This window comes from Varanus komodoensis, unplaced genomic scaffold, assembly GCF_004798865.1.
Source record: "Varanus komodoensis strain SLA01 unplaced genomic scaffold, ASM479886v1 scaffold56, whole genome shotgun sequence".
Taxonomy (NCBI): Eukaryota; Metazoa; Chordata; class Lepidosauria; order Squamata; family Varanidae; genus Varanus; species Varanus komodoensis.
In genome coordinates, this window is record NW_025336169.1 from 199,990 (window position 1) to 216,574 (window position 16,585).

The 16,585-nt window shown below is 48.4% G+C and overlaps 1 protein-coding gene across 1 annotated transcript in view; it reads left to right on the forward strand.

Moving 5' to 3' along the window:
• The window catches only part of KSR2 (kinase suppressor of ras 2), a 154,162-nt gene that overhangs the window by 41,831 nt on the left and 95,746 nt on the right, over positions 1-16,585 (forward strand). Inside the window, exon 4 of the mRNA XM_044448941.1 lies at positions 11,754-11,935. Within this exon, the coding sequence (XP_044304876.1) occupies positions 11,754-11,935 (182 nt within the window). The remainder of the gene's footprint in view (positions 1-11,753; positions 11,936-16,585) is intronic.

Sequence of the window (16,585 nt, forward strand, 5' to 3'; positions counted from 1 at the left end):
CACCAGGCTCTGATAATCATTCATCTTTTTCCCTTCCTCTCTCCTCCTCCAAACTTATTTTCCAGAGCCAGGTGAGGGGAGGGAGTTATGGGGAAAATCTCTGTTGAGAATCACTCATTCTTTTTAATAATGAGAGCTGTCATCAGTGCTGCTTGGTAGGAAATGATTTTTTCAGTAAATATTTCACCTGTAGCTGATTTATAGGAAGGGGGGAAGCACCCCTAACTTCATTGGCTAATAAGAGAGCTTCTGAAGGTAGGGTTCCCAGCCCGTTCAGCATGAATGCCATGGCAAATGCATCAGGCGTCTTCTAATCCCAGAGTACGGTCTGAAGGTAACAGAAGGCACCCACCCTGTTGAAGCTAAGCAGGCCTGGGGCTCATCTGAGGTTGGAGGGGAGACTCCTGGGAACCACATGTGGCCACCTGTAGGTCCACAATGGGGGAAAGGTGGGATAAAAACATAATAGATCTCACTCCACTCTTCACACCCGGATGCCTCAGTGGTGCCAGGCCTGCCCTCAATGTGGCGCTGGGCGAATGCATGGAAAGGCTTGGGCGCACTGGGCAGGCGGGCGCATGAGCTGGGTGCGGTGCTATCCCAAGCAGCCCTTCCACACGCAGGCGCCCCCCACTGCAGTGTGGCAGTGCATGGAGGGGAGCAGGGTTGCGAAATCAGGGACTGGGGTCTTTGTGGGAGGCGACAACCAGGGCACTCGGGCAAACAGGTTTGTTTCTTGTATTTATATCCCACTTCGTTTTCCTTGCAAGGATCTCCAGGGTCGCTTACATAATTCTCCTCCTCCCAATCTTATCCTCACATCCTGTGAGGTAGGTTGGGCTGAGAGTGGGGAGTAGAACCTGGATCTCCTGGATTCCCAGTCCAGCCCTTGAGCATGTGCACTGGGGTGGCTGTGTCTGTGCCGAGTGCAGGAGGTGGCGATGCTGAGGACCACGTTTCTTTGGGGCTAATCTGCTCAGGACCACGAGGCAGTACTGGGCAGGGCCAGAGCTAAAAGTGGGTGGGGGCTTCTTTTGTTGGAGAAGCACTTGGCAAATAGGCAGGATGGACAGAGGGACGGAAGGTGGGTCCTAGAGCAAAGCCAGACGGAGCTTTTCCTAGAAGCAAAAACGGTGGAACAGAGGCTGTACTTTGTACTCCGAGCACTTCAGGGAAAGGCAAAAAAGGCGGAGACCATCTTGCTAGGGAAAGTCAAAGGCAGAAGAAAAGGCAGCCCCAGGATGAGATGGATCAGCTTCATAAAGGAAGCCACAGCCTTGAATTTAGCAGAGCTGGGTAGGGCTGCCGTGCTCCGGAAGGCTTCCATTCATGATTGCCATGGATCAGAGATGGTGGCACAGAAGGACAAAGGGGCGTCCTTCCCCTCGCTCCTTTCTGATGCCCCTTCTTGTTGATGCCCTTCTCTCACTTCTCAACCCAGTTTCCATTACTGTTCCCTTCCTCTCCCTGGCACTCCCCCCGCTCTGCCTTCTTCCCCTCCACTGCACTGTGCATGTGGCAGACAGGTCGCGCTTGTGCAAGGAGCATGTGCTGATCTCATGAAGCTGGGCAGAGCAGCACATGCACCGAATCCGAGGGCATCCCATGGCTGGCACTCGCAACCCCCTATCTGTGGGTTTAGCAGCAGTCTGCCCAGGTACTTAGATCTCAGATCTACAGCATATTTCCCCCTCCCCCCGTCAGCCCCCCTCAATTCTGGTGTGAAACCCAGGGCAATTTTAAGAGATGCTCTTCGAAGGAGAGCGAGGGAGAGCGAGGGAGACCTTTGATGTGACGAGCTTTGCCGCCGCTCGCCACAAACACACCCTTTGCAGGCTGGTGGGCAAGGAAGGTTCTCATGGAAGAGCTGGAACATGGGAGGGCCCATCGTCATGGTCTTGTGTGAGCCTGATAGGGTCATTGCTGTGAGGGAAGCAGGATGAATAATGGAGAGCAGTGCTTGGGGGAAAGATTTCAAGATTCTGGGCCTCTTGCTTGCGGAGGAAGAGCTGCATAAAGGCATCTGATGGAGGCTGGAGTTGTAACCTGAAGAGCAGGAGCTGGGCTCATTAGTCCTTATTTATTCATTTCATTCTATGCCATCCAGTTGCCAAAAGGCTCTCTGGGTGGTTCACAAAGTTGAAAAGAACTCCTAACGACACAAGAACAGTATATAATAAAACAATAACCCCAATAAAACGGTGACAACGGGCTCACAGCTACCGCAATCAAATAGGCCCAGAGGTGCAGCAACAATAGGGGATAAAATGCAGTATAAAAGTTAACTCTTAAAATGCCAGGCAAAAAAGTACCTTTTGGGATTGCTGGTTCCATAGTTCAACTAGAAGGAATGGTGAGTGGGAGGGTTTTTTCCCAGCTCTTGAGTCCAAGTGGGCCGCCACTGCTGCCAGCTCCCGGGCTGCCCCCATGCTTTTGAGGGCCTCTGGACAAGACACCAAGGGGCCCTTCCTTCTCACTGTCTGCCTTGTCACTGGTTGCCTTGATGGGCTACAAGGACGAGGGGAGATCCACTGGGACATGTCCAGCTCCTGCTTCTCACTGTCAATATTGCCTGGGTCAGGGATGAAAGGCAGGTGAACAAGAAAGTTGCAAGTGTGAAAGAGGAGTAGGAACCACTGGAGAGCCAGTGTGGTGCAGTGGTGAAGAGCATGGGACTGGGACTGGGACGACCTGGGTTCTAGTCCCCGCTCAGCCATGGAGCCAACTGGGTGACTTTGGGCCAGTCACAGACTCTCAGCCCAACCTACCTCACAGGGTTGTTGTTGTTGTTGTTGTTGTGGGGATAAGATGGAGGAGAATGATGTAAGCTGCCTTGAGCCCTTTGTAGGAAAAAGGCAGGATATAAATCCATAAATAACTGCAGGGGGCTCCTGTCAGTGGGTCCCTGCTAGGGTCTGGCCCCTCGGCAACTTCCTGAGCATACCTACCCTGGATTCTGACACCACAATGCATATTCCACCTTCCAAACAAATGGCTGTCAACTGCCAAAGGACTTCAGCTATTGGGCAATACAGAAATACAGTGGAGAAGTAACATGGATATGATTTATGTGGCTCACATTCAAATGTTGCAGAGACAGGTGGGGATGGGTGTTAGCCAGCTGGTGCAGGCAGGATGATCCTGGGGCAGCTGGCTGGGCTGTGGGAGGAGGGGGTGGGGGGTGGGGGGGCAAGCCTGGCTGCACAGTCTCAAGACTGCGCAGCCTCACGTTGATTCAATTGTCCCTTTGGCTAACGAAGGATCAGCTGCAGCGTGTCCCTTTCTCCCGTTCAAGATGTGGAAATGAATGCCACATTTTTTCCTGTGCTAGGAAACAATTATCGCATTAGAGGAAGGTTGCATAATTGTTTTTCTTTCCCCTTTTCGCCGCCTCTCCTCCTCCGCCCCTTGTGAGCAGCGTTGGTGAGCGAGGCCTGGCAGGCCTTGGGGGTGCTGCAGTGCAGTCATTTCTTACTGAGGGCTTCTCCAGATGCCCACATTGCTGAAAGGCATGTGCTTTGAACAGGGCCTGCAGGAAGGATGTCTGTGGCTCTGGACCGTCTCCCGCCTTGACCTCCGGATCTTAGTTCTCTTCTGTTCTGTACTTACAAAGCTAAAGAGAATGGGACCTAAAGCTGGATCCAGGATGTAATGCTTCCAGGTTTTTTAATTTGTTGTGTGGGGGAGGGAGGTTTGCTTGGATGAGGGCCCCCTACCCATGAACTTAAGAGCTATGCTGCAAAAGCCTGGGTCCATGTGGTGCGGCATTCCGTTCACACAGTGGCTACTGGCTGCCCAAAGGAAACCAGAGTACAACGGCCCTCTCTTGCCCATGTTTCCCCCATGGCTCAAGGGGCCTACCTTTCCGCCATCACTGCCTCTGTTGCTCCTCATTCCTTTTCCCTCCTCAGTGCTGCTACGCGCTCACTTGATGGTCAAAGAACCGGTGAGCAAGGCTACAGTGCATCTCCTGCCCCCTTTGCCTGGGCCAGAGCAAGGGGTGGATGCGAAAGCAAGAGTGAAGAGGGGAAGCAGCTGTGGAGGGCCTTGATCATGGAGCCCAACTGTATCTACCTTGGGCGCCTGCCCTGCCAGGGAGATGCACATTTTAAAAGGGTGCTTTCTCATCCCTTCATACAGCGTCATCAGTGTATCGTGTTCCTTTGCTTGAGGATTTCTTTATTCTTTTGTCGGATTCTCTAACCTCAAAGACTCCCAGAAGAGCTTGCTAAGTTCATTTTCGTGACAGTGCAATCTAAAGGGCACCAGGCATGGGGTGAGGATGCTGTGGAGGTGGGAGAGCAAGTGTCACGGCCAGCGTGTAAGGAGGCAGTTCAGCTAGCGAGATGCAGTGGCTTCCTGTTGAAGGCAGGAGAGGGGTGGCCAAAGGCATCAGAAGCAATGAGGTAGAACCGCTTCTCTTCTCCCTCTGTCCTGCTGCTCCCAGGAGACCATTAGGAGACAGTCAGGAGAGGAAAATGTCCTCAGGTCTCTTGGGGATCAGCAGGTGGATTGTGTCACAGGCTTTGGTGGATCAGATAATGCCCCCAAGCAAAGGAACATAGAAGCTTTCTTGATTTTGATGGAATGTCCGCCCCGTTGGGTGGGAGTCACCGGACTGAAAGGTCCTATAGCCAGTGGCTTCCAAGTGTGGGTCGCCACCCCATTTGTAAACTCCAAGGGTGTGCCTTCAGAAGACCTCAGTGACTGAATATGACAAGGTAGACGGCATGCACTTTGTGTGGGACGCCACCGTAGTTCATTGGTGGAGCAGGAGGCTCTTTCTGGAAGGTCCAGACTCCTTTCATGGTAGTGCTAATGAAAAAGAGTGAGCAGCACAGCAGACCAGGAGCAAGGATGGTTCCAGTCCAGTCCTTCAGGGTTCGCCGAATGGCTATTCCCCTTCGCCAACCATTGGGTGCTCAGCAATTTTCTGGCTTTCGTGCAAACTCCACTGGTTTGGTGATTTCCCAGCCCCTGCCCCCTCTGCCAGCAGTACTAAAATGTGGACATGCATGTCCTTTGGCTTCGTGGTTGATAGGAAGACCTTCTGTTGCAAATACACTGGTCATTTTGGCTTCTCCCCTTTTGCCTTCAGCTCCACCTGCCCTTGGAAAGCATTCTCTGCAGGCTCCTCCAAGTCAAATTCAGTCCTTGATCTCAGGCAGAGAAAACTTCCAGAGAGCTGCTTATAGAGTGGACATTGCTGGACTACATAAACATTTGGTTGTACCTTTGTCCACCAGTCATGGGACCACCCACCTGGTCACTCATGTAGTATCATTAGCACCAAACCTGAAATGTGTTGCGCCCAGGGGAGGTCTCCTCTCCAAACTTTGCTTTCCGATATCCTCAGTGAAGCATTTAATGGCATGTTCCATCACATCACACTTTCGGCAGTCTGCTCCCCCGATCAAGGAAGTTAACAAGATTTTTGCTTAGAGCTCAGCATCACTGCTTGACTGAACTGCATGGCTGAAGGAGGGAAGCTCTCTGGAAGGAAGGAGAGAAATTGCAGTGCCAGGGAACAGAGATGGATTGAGGCGGCTGTTCCTAAAACACCTGTCACTTGGGTATCGGGCAAGAGAGAGCGCAAGATCTATTGTTCTAGTCTTGACATAAATCAAGGATTGCTGCCAAGGCAAGATAAATTGGGAAGAGTTAATGGAGAAATAGCCATGCAGAAATGGCCAAACTCTACTGCCTGGAGAGACTTGGCTTCTCCGGGCCTCCTTTCCTCCACAAGAGGGCAGAAAGCACTGTCCTTAAGTTGAGATGCCAAGCTCATTTCATGGTGAGCAGTCCTTTCCTTCTGCAAAGGGAACCCGAGGTAGGGGTGATTTTGGCAGTTTTGCTCTTGCTGGTCCCCTCTGCTTGTTTTGTATCCAGACTTCCTAGCAAGAGAATGACACTCCAGGCAGATCACAACCACTGATAAACAACACTGGCTTAAAGATAGCAATAAAATGGGCAAAGACACACTTAAAAACTTGACAATCGCAAAAGAAAACAGTCTCCAAACTAACAGGCTTGCTTACTAACTCAAGGTCTGCTCAAGTGACAATACCTTTGCCAACTGCTGGCAGGACAACAAGGAAATGGCAATCGAGCTCTTTTAGCAGGGATGTCCACAATCTGAGGCAGCACATCAGAAACGCGCTCTCACACTGCCACCACATAAACCTCTGAAGGTAGAAATAGTGAAGGAAGGACCTCTTCCAAAGATCTGAAGACCCAAGTGGGATTATCTGGAAGGGACCAGTCTTTCAGTTCTCTGGACCCAAGCCATATGGGTCCTAACCAGCACTTTGAATTGTGCCTAGGAACAGAGCAGTAGCCAGTGAAACTAAAGTAAAGGGGTATTACATGCCTCCTACAACCAGCCCTGCTCAACATCTGGTGACAACATTCAGGACCAGCTGAACTTTATGAATATTTTTCAAGGGCGACCCACCTGGAGCGCTTTACAGTAATCCAAATAGGTGTGATTAAAGCACCCCATGAGCACCCACTTTTAGCAATGGGTGGAGTTAGCACACTAACCGCTGCTGTGCAAACATGCTCCTGGCCACCACCAAAACCTGAGCATCCCATTCGCGACAGAGGCTGGGAGTCCACCAAAACTGCGATTCTGTATCTGCAGTGGGCGTGACTCCATCTAGTATAGGTGGAGTACCTGGTTCCTGAGCTACCTTTGACTCACCTGGGGCACTTCAGTCTTGCCTTGACTATGCTTCAGTTTGCTCCAATGGTTTGCATTTAGCCTATGACGCATTGGTGGGTTTGATTGTTGACGGATATGCATGTCAGCATTACATGGATGGTCATGCTAACGAATTCTGGGCACTTATGCTGAATCTGAGTGTGGCTTTCTAGAATATTAGGCATCTCCTACTGTCCAAAGAGATCCTTTTAATGGGAAAACGTCCGGGACCATGGATCTAGGACCAGGGATACATGAAGCATATTCTCCTACTGAGTTCTGGTTTCTGTCCTGTTCGAGCAATTTCTTTAAAAACAAATCCAGGTACAGTGTGTGCAGGGGCGATGGAGGGAGGTGCAAGTTTGTCGGGTTGCCTGTTTTCCACCTCAGTGCTCATTTCTTTCTCCTGGACATGAGTTGCTTCCTCCCCTGCTTGCCAAAAGGATAGGTGTGCATTCTCCTTTGTGAAAAAGTGCACTGTCCCAAGCATGTGCCTTCAATGCATATTTCCACACAGGCAAAAGTGTGAAAATGCATGAGCAGGAGAAATGCACATTTCTGGATATTCACTCATGCAAGTGTGCACACGTGAGAAATTGAGAACATTTCCCAACAGTGATACTCCTGCTTGCGTTGGCATTCGTGGGACGTGTTTGTGTAATTTGTGAACAGGGACAGCGTTTTCATACATTCCAAGTATAATCCATTTTTAAAATTTGTACAGACTGGGTCTGAATGCTGGTGGAAATGGAATTTTACCATTTCAGAAGCTCCCTTGGTGCATTTTTAACGCAACGATTTGTTAAATTGGATGTCACCTTCAGATTGGGTTCAGATCTGGTAAAGTCTGTGATATTGTGTACATTTACGTGGAACTAAGATCTGTTCAATTAAGTGGGACTTAATTCCAAGCTGTTTTGTATAGGATTACACTGCAAATTGGACATGCATTGTATTGGGATTAGTTTTTTAAAAACCTCATATCCCTGAAGATTGTACCTTACCCTTTTAAGTGACTTTGTTGCCCGTTCGCATCAAATTGCAGTGAAACAAATTAATTTGCACATTACCTTAAACCACTATTCTTACTTTAAATTGCCAAAATACTTTTTAATGTGTTTTTTCACTTTTGGATTGCACTCTACATTTACATAACTTAGCTTCACAGTTTCAACTTGCAGTTAACCAACCCTAAAGGAGTGTCAACTAGGCACTTTAAAAGAATGGAGGGGAGGCCTCTAGGACCCAAATGTACATACACTTTGCATATGTTGATTTATATCTACATATGCAGATTTAGAAAGAACAACAAGGAATTATTCAAATCCCAAAGGGGGCATAGTCAGCCAGTTAATCTTTCATTTGAATTCTACCATCAATTACTTTCACCTTGCACTAGATATCTTCAAATCAAGGAAAACATTTTTCTAACCTTAATCACTAGGCAGAGAGAGTGTGTGTATGCACTGCAGCATGTGGTGGAGAAAAGAATTAACCCTTTGTTCCCAGATGCAATTCCCCCTTGAAAATCACCTCCCTACGTGGCACTTAGGCTATGAATAAAACCATTCATTGGCACCAACTAGGAAACTGGGCTGCATTAGCCCAAGAGTAGAAATATCCTTGTGACTGTACATGTATTTCAAAACAGACTTTTCTCCTAGTCCTACTAAGTGAAATTTGTTGTTGCTCGAGATGCTGCAGATGGAATTGATGTTTTGCCCTTGAACTAGGTCCTCGGAACTATGTCCTCAAACATAGTGCTATGAGGACAAAGTTGGAAGAACCAGATGCACTTACCCTGGAGGAGAGGAAGCTACTTGCAAAATGGTGGCCCTCTTCCAATACCTGAAGGGCTGTCAGAAACAAGAGGTGAAGGGTTGCTCTCTGAGAGCCTAGATGGCCAATGGGCTTAGTTGGGTTCACTGTTGCAGAAGCTGCTTGATGGTAAAAGCAGTTCCAGTAGTGGAACTTCTTACTTGGACAGGTGGTCGAATATCTTTCTCACTGGGGCTCTTTAGGCTGAGGTTGGATAACCGTCTTTGGGAAGATGTTTTCGTTCCGGATTTCCAGCAGTTGGAGTACTTGGCTTTAAAGAGAGCTGAGATATAGTGGATATGATGGAAACGTGGTGGAACAGAGAGAACCAGTGGAAGAGAAAAATCTCTGGATATAAGGTCTGTTGAAGGAACCATTGGTGCTCGGGATTGTGTGTCAGATGTGGATGTTGTTTAGCTCCTCAGAAATTGTGATTGTGGTGTTCTCAGGTTCAGTTTATATGCAAGTGAGGGATTGAACATGATGGCCTTCCTGGCCCCTTCTGACCCACCTGTTCTGTGAATCTGTGAAAGTAGAAAAGAGACAAGCAAATCCAACAGATTTGCCTTTGACAAAGGAAACTTCTCAAAAATGGGGAGACCGGTAAAAAGTCTAGGTGTTGAAAATCTAGGGTGTTGAACAACAAAAGGGTGTTGAAAGGGAAAATCTTTCCAGGAAGCTTGAGAGTTATTCAAACCCACCATCATATGAGTTCACCTAGAGTATTATTGGGCAGGAAAGTCCAAAGGTTAACCAGCATGTTTTTCCCACAGTGTTAGGGAAACTTATCAAGGACAATATTTACAAGATGGAGGAGTTGCCCAAAACAGAAAAAGGAAACTTTGACAATGTAATGGAGGAGCTAACCACATCAAGACTAACAATTATCTAAAAGAAAAAAAAATCAAAAGTAGGTGCGTGGGTAGGTAGACAGTTGGAGCATTGGATGACCAAGGAATACACCCAGAGAGGCAATTAACTTCATCTGTCTCTCCAGGGCAGAAGATTCCTTTGACTGAGCTAATATTTTTAGGAAGAGAGTCTGAAAAGTTGAAGCTGATAGTGTTGGTGACAAGGATCTAAACCCTAAACCTTATAAATGTCTGGTTTCAGGTGGTATCTAGCCAAGAGTTCTTCAAATAAACTCCACTGTAAAAGCTGATGTTCTACCAAACCTATACTATATGTTCCTAAGATCAGCCTCAATAACTTGAGAATGGAAAGTGGCCGATGAAATACCTGGTTTTACAATGGACTCTTGGGATCCAGGAAATTATAGTGTTAAAACCTGTTCTGGGTAAATCAGTGGAAAATAAAATTATTGAGCATACAGAAAGCCAAGCGTTGCTTAAGAAGAATCAACATAGCTTCTGCCAGGAGAAGTTCTGTTTCACTAAGCTTTTAGAGTTCTTTGAAAGTGTCAACAATCATTTTGATAGGGATGAGCTGGTTGACATTGTTTACTCGGTCTTTTGAAAGGTTTTTGACAAAGTCCCCTCTCTAAAGATGCCTGAGCAAACTTATCTCTTATGGAATAAGAGGAGAGGTTTCTTATGGATCACTAACTCAATAAAGAGCAGAAAGCAGAGATCGATTCCTGCAGTAAAGGGAAGCTGACAGTGGAATCCCACAAACACCTGTTTTGGGAATGGTACTTTTTAACTTGCCCCTAAATTATCTGCTATTGGACATAAACAGGTAGACAAATTTGCTGATGACACCAAAATATGTAGAGTGGTTGAAACAAAAATTGATTATGGAGGGCTGCTAAACGATCTCTCCAGACTGGGCACTGAGAAGTCAAATACAGCTCCATGTAAATATGGGTAAAGTGATGCACACTTAGGTGTGTCTGTGTCCATGTCCCCATCTATCCCAGCTTCACATATTTGTTGAAAGGATCTGACCTGGCAGTGATGGACCCAGGAAGGAATCTCAGAGATCTGTTGGAGAACTCAGTGAAAAAGTTGACCTAGTTGGGTCTGATCAAGGTAAATGCTGTGTTAAGGATAATTAGGAAAGGAATAGAAATTAAATCTAGTAATATTATACTTCATTTCCACAACCCTATGGTGCAAGCATAGGTTTCTGGTCACTGTAGCTCAGCAAGAGTGTTGTAGGGATGGGAAAGTCACGGAAATGGCAATCAAAATGGTCAAGGGTGTGGACCTGCTACACCCTCCTGCTAGAGGACGGGTTACCCTGCTTTATGGCCCTGCCCCTTTGTCCCTGCCCACCCTGGAGGGTGGACCCAAGAGCATCCTCCATTTGGCCCTTAAGTTAAGGTTCAACACCTCTGATTTCAAGTCTTTATATTCTGCTCTTCATATGGAGAATCTTTCAGAGCAGCTTCCAGATCCACCATCATAATAAACAGTCTCCACTCCCAGAATTACAATCGGGGGGAGGCGGGGAGATGACATGCCACTGAAGGAAACAAGAAAACTCAGGTGTCAGTCTGTAACATCCTGAAAGCTATATAATGGCCAGCTAAGAAGGGGGCTGGCTGGTCACAGTTCACTAACGGCTCAGTGAGCCTAGAGGAAGAAGCTGGCAGGATGGCTGCAGGACTGCCCAATGCCATTGGTTCTACAGCAGCCCCCTCTCACCAGCAGATGCGTTGGGCCTGCAACTCCCATCATCCTGAGCCTTTGTGAATCAGCACCAGCACCAAACTGGGGCATGTCCAGGCACCTGCTGAGGGCCCCCAACCACCAGAGGCCCATGAACTGGACCTGCTCCTCTTCTTTGCCATTGCAACTTTCTTGTTCATCTTCGTCTAGCAATGTCCCAGACCAGAGGAAGAAGCCAGGGCAGGAGATGCTGCTGCTGACTTACGGACTGTGCACCAAGCAAGCAGGAGGTAGCACTGAAGCGATCCTTTGCGAGCGAGAAGAGGGAGCAATGGCCATACGCATCGAGGGAGCAGGGAGGCACCAAGGGTGTGTTGTCTGGGGCTCTCCACCCTCAGGCCCACACGGCAGGGAAAGCTGGCAACGGCAGTCCAAGACATCCGGAGGGTGCCATGTTGGGGAAGGCTGGTTTTCCAGGAGGGGGGCAGGCAGACCTGGCTTTCTACCCAGAATCAGCCCGCTGGTTGCTACTCCCAAGAGTCCACCGTTTCTATGTCCTCGTCTCTTTTTCGCTTGCCTTCCTGTAACACATGAAAGCAGTGGGTCACCTTCCCTTGCCCTTCTTCTCTGCCATGGTTTCTTGTCTCCCTTTCTCACAGAGTAAAGAAGAAGAACAAGCCCCTGAACCTGAAGATCCACAACAGCGTGGGAAGCTGCGAGAACATCCCTGCCCAGCGCTCGCCCCTCCTCTCAGAGCGGTCCTTGCGCTCCTTCTTTGTCGGACATCCGCCTTTCCTTCCCTCCACCCCCCCTGTGCACACAGACGGCACCTTCTCCACGAGTAAGTCCAACCCAGTGAGCTGCATTGGGGAAGGGAAGGAGGCTGGCAGATTTCCTGTGCGGGAAGGCTGGTGGTCTCCTCCAATCCTGGTCTTGGCTCCACAGTGGGCTTTGAGGAACTGAGTGGTGTGGAGATGAGTTTCAGACCCACAAATTTGCAACGCTTTGGTTCTAGTTGAGGAGAGACTGAGGGAGCTGGGTCTTTCCAGCCTTGAGAGGAGGAGACTCAGAGGGGACCTGTTAGCCACATACGGGTACAGGAGTGGGTGTCACACAGAGGTGGGTCATGACCTTTTTTTCCTGCAGTGGAGGGCAGGACGTGCTCCAATGGAGAAAAGCTCAGGGAACCAAGGTTCAAGGTGGATTCCAGGAAGTACTCCCTGAGCATGGAATGGGCTACCACAGGAGGTGGTTGAAGCCCCATCAGTGAGGGTGTTCAAGAACAGGCTGGACATGCACATGGTAGGCATGTCATTAATTAATGAAGCTGGCTGGAGCTGGGGGTCAGACTAGATGGCCCAGGAGGCCCCTTCCGCCTCACTCTGTTTTCTACATTTCTAGTTTGCAGGGTGCTTGCGCAAGGGCTCGTTCTGGTGTTTTTCTACCAGGAGGGCAAAATGTCTTTCAGTCCAAAGCCTGAAGCCTGGGTCTCCTCCCAGTTGTGGGTGGGGCCAGAATTCCAGCTCAAAGCCCTTGCAGCCCTGAACTGAGCTTCTGGGGAACTGGGAAGAGCTGGAGTGAGTCCCCAGCCAGGCCAGATTTGAGGATCTGCACCCTGGTCTAAAAATGCCTGCCAGCTGTACATGATGGGAAGGTACGATGCTCTCTAAAACAGGCTGTGCACAAGTTCCCTTACTGTTGGCACCAGGGGCGGTCTAGAAAACTTGGCCAAGTTTCCCCCTCCCTCGGCAGGTCTCACTCAGTATGCCGCTCTTCCAGATTAATTAATATGGCATGCGAGGCTACGGTCTTGCTTGGATGGCCTCTGCCAGCATCGTCTGGCTTTTGCAATCATGTGTCAGCCTTGTACCTTTCCGTGACAATTTGTCAGAGAGGAAAACATTGACGCAGCAAATGCCTTCTAACGGGCAAGGACACCCAGATGGAAGGGGTCAGGACATCTGCGCAGCTGTCTCCCTTCTGAGAGGGGGCTTCCCGTTGGGCTGTGTGGCTGACGTCACCCGTGACACGGCATGCCCTGAATTGCCAAACAAACACTCCAGCCTCCCCCACCGCCCCCGGGGCCATGGTTTCAGCTCCTCCGCTCAGAAGCAGCCCTGCAGCTGTAGCTCGTGGGGGACCCTGGGCTCTTGACTCTGGTTGCAGGTTGAAACATCTCCAGAAGTAGCTCGGCAGTCCTGGCAGCCTTTTGTCCCATCCTTGGCACTGGAGGGGGAAGACACCTGCTTCTGTGGTTGTTGCGATATGTTTTTATTTATTATTTAAAGTATTTTTGCCCTGCTCCTCACCATGAATAAGTTACCTCTGCCTGCTGTCTACAAAGACACGGCCTGCAAAGAGCAAAAGGAATGTAAGAGCGTGAGAGAGGCTGCATAATCCTTGGGATGAGAGGTGTCTGAGCTGTAGTTTCCCAGCCTCTTTCTGGCAGAGCCTGTCTTGAATGTAGGGCTTCATAAAGGACAAACTGCCATTATTATTTTTCAATTATTTATCTTTATAGTCACCTTTTTCCTCTTGCAAGGAATCCAAGGTAGCTTCCTAGTCCTCTTGCTCCCCATTTTATTCACTCAACAACAACCCTGTGAGGTTGATTAGGCTGAGAGGGAATGACTGGCCCCAAGTTACCCAGTGAGTTTCATAGCTGAGTGGGGAGTAGAACCATTCCCAAGTCTCCAGTCCGCACCACACTAACATACTTGATTCTGCTCGGGTTCTTATTCTTCCTATACAAAGTCCATTCTGTTCTGTTTCTGTCCAAGTTTGCATACATTTTCAAGTGTGCATGAAAATTCAGAGTATTCTTATGCACATGTTAGATTTGACATGCATGCATTTGTGAATGCGCTGCTTAAAATAGATGCTTTTCTAGATATAGTCCATCACCTACTTTTGCAGCTACAATTTTACATGAACTTCCCTAGGCCTGGTTGTGTACATTTTCCCCTACAATGGCATAGTTTTGTCTGTATTTTTTCTTTCTATTCTGACTGCTTGCAAAATTCGGCAAACTGTGAATATCACCATATCACTGCATCCCAATTTGTCTGTAGGTTCAGGAGAAGTATAAATTTGGTAAGTTTGCACCAAAATTTCTTGCCATCCTATTTGGATCATCCCATGCTTTGCCATTCGGGATTTTTACACTTTGATAGCTGCTAAGTCAATCATTTTGAGACCCCCAAAGACAGGGCTGAGGTACTTCAATCCCAGAGCCATTCATTAGCAGTCACCCTGTGTAGCATCCTATTCTCTGAGCCTTTTCTCAAGTCTCCCCTCCCGCTATATTAGCTCCTGGAACTCCTGAGCATTTGTCCCTCTTACTCTCCCTTTCTTTGCACAAAACCATCCCTTTCAGATCATCAAATTGTTGGCTGGCTTTAAGCATTCGCCATGCAGGAAACTGGGGCGTGTGTTTATTCCTGGGTGACGACGACCCCTTTGACCTCCCCAAAATGCCATCCTCAAGGAGACAAGGTGGTGCCTGGTATGAACGGTTATGCTGCTGCCTTCTGGAACAGCAGATCAGTAGGTTAAGAGCGGGGAGTGCTTGAAATATCAGGGCAAGGTGCTTTAATGGCTAAACAACTTTCCCTGACTCTGAATGCAGAGTGCCATACACTTTCCCCAGTTCCCTTGTGGGTTTGGTTGACTTTCTGGCAGTCCTGCTCTCCTCCTGAGTGGTTTCCTGATTTACTGGAAGCCTGCAGCCAACGGCCCTGATGAATACGCAGAAACTCTGCTGCAGCCAGTCAGAGCTGAGATGAGGAACATTAAGCCCGGGTGGCAACGCCCCCGTCCACCTGCGAAATGTGGAGTTTTCCCAGATTTTGTGCAGCCTGTGCTCCCACCCCTTCTAAGTGGCCATGAAGCCTTTTCTAAAGGATAGCTGCTGCTGGTGAATCCATTCAGCTCAGATTTGCTGGCTCTGTTGGTGTGCTGTATATTTTGGCACCATTCCTCTTTGCCTTTGACCATGGCTGCTCTGGGAGGTTCACCGAAGCAGAATCTTGCTCTTGGGATGAACGATGCCCTGCATCCCTGAGAGAAAGGATGATGTGTTCATCAGCATTGGCAATAGTGATTGCAATTAGTATTACATTTTAACCCATCTTCATCTTTTCCCACCTGCAAAGAACTCGGAGTGGCTTAGCTAGTCCTGTTTTCCATTGGATTCTCACAACAGCCTATGAGGTGGGTTGAGCTGATGGGCAGAGGCTCTCTCAAGTTACCCAAAGAGCTTTAAGGCCATGTGAGGGCCAGAACATGGGTCCCTGGAGTGCCAATCCAACAATGTCACCACGACACCCAGTGGATCTATCGGGATGCATCAGAATCATGCCCCAAGAGGTTGCCTTGCCTTGTCCAGGTATCTCAGCTGGAAGATCCCAGAGGCAAGCCATGCAATCTCGGATGGCAAGGATGCCAGAAGTAGTAATAAGGCAGGTGAATAAGCATTGTGATTCACAGAAACCTAAGCACTGTGTAAATTAGCAGTGGTGCAGTGGAGGAGAGACAAAGAGGAGTGCAGCCCTGGGGCCCTCTTCAGAGCAGGAGTACGGCCATCCTCTCGTGGAGGCGAGGGTGGTGGGCCAGCCCCCTTGTTCCAGCAACTCCATGCAGTGATAACAACGATTTTGAGTTTTATTATTGTTTGGGGCAGATGAGCACAGAGGTGATCAGACCAGTAGGAAAAATAATTAAACAGGGTACTTCCTTCCCTTTCTTTCATGTGGTTCCTTCTGAATTAATTGGTTTCTTCATACATTTATTTATCATTCCACTGGCAGATCCCTTTAGGTGGAGGGTGTAGGCTCATAAAACAAACAGACATCGCTAAGGCAATAAATACACTCAGGGCTTTTTTTTTTTGTCATACAACGCACTGGAACAGCGTTCCGGCACATTTTTCCAATGGATTTTATGAAGTGATTTTGAATCGCCTGTCGGGCATAGCAGATCAGCAGCAAACATCATTAACATAGTGCCTGCGGGCTGCTTTTGTGTCTGCTATCTGCTATCTGATAGTGAGATAGTAAGGGTGCTGCTCGGCTTGGAACGCTGCTCCGCTGCTCGGCTTGGGATTGGTATGTGTAGTCGCACGCTGAGTGCTTACTGCTGGCGGCAACGTGAGTTCCGGCACCTTTTTTTTTTTCTTTTTTACAAAAAAAGCACTGAATACAATAATAAAAACATCAAAATGACATATTTTTCAAAAATGAAGAGGCAGTACTAAAGGTGATCACCAGAGCAAGAGATTACTAGTTAAAAGCTTTCCAGAAGAGAAAGGTCTCAACCTGCCATCTGATGTACCCTCTGGAAACACTAGATGGACCTCCCCAAGAAGGAACTTTTCTCCATCAGCTTGTGGGGTAGCTCTTCTTTGCGAGATGGTTTGCCTTTCTGATAAAAAGCAAAAGGCTGGCTCTGTTGCTAAGGTTTTGCAAGTTGAATTTAAGCAGCCAAAGAAGCA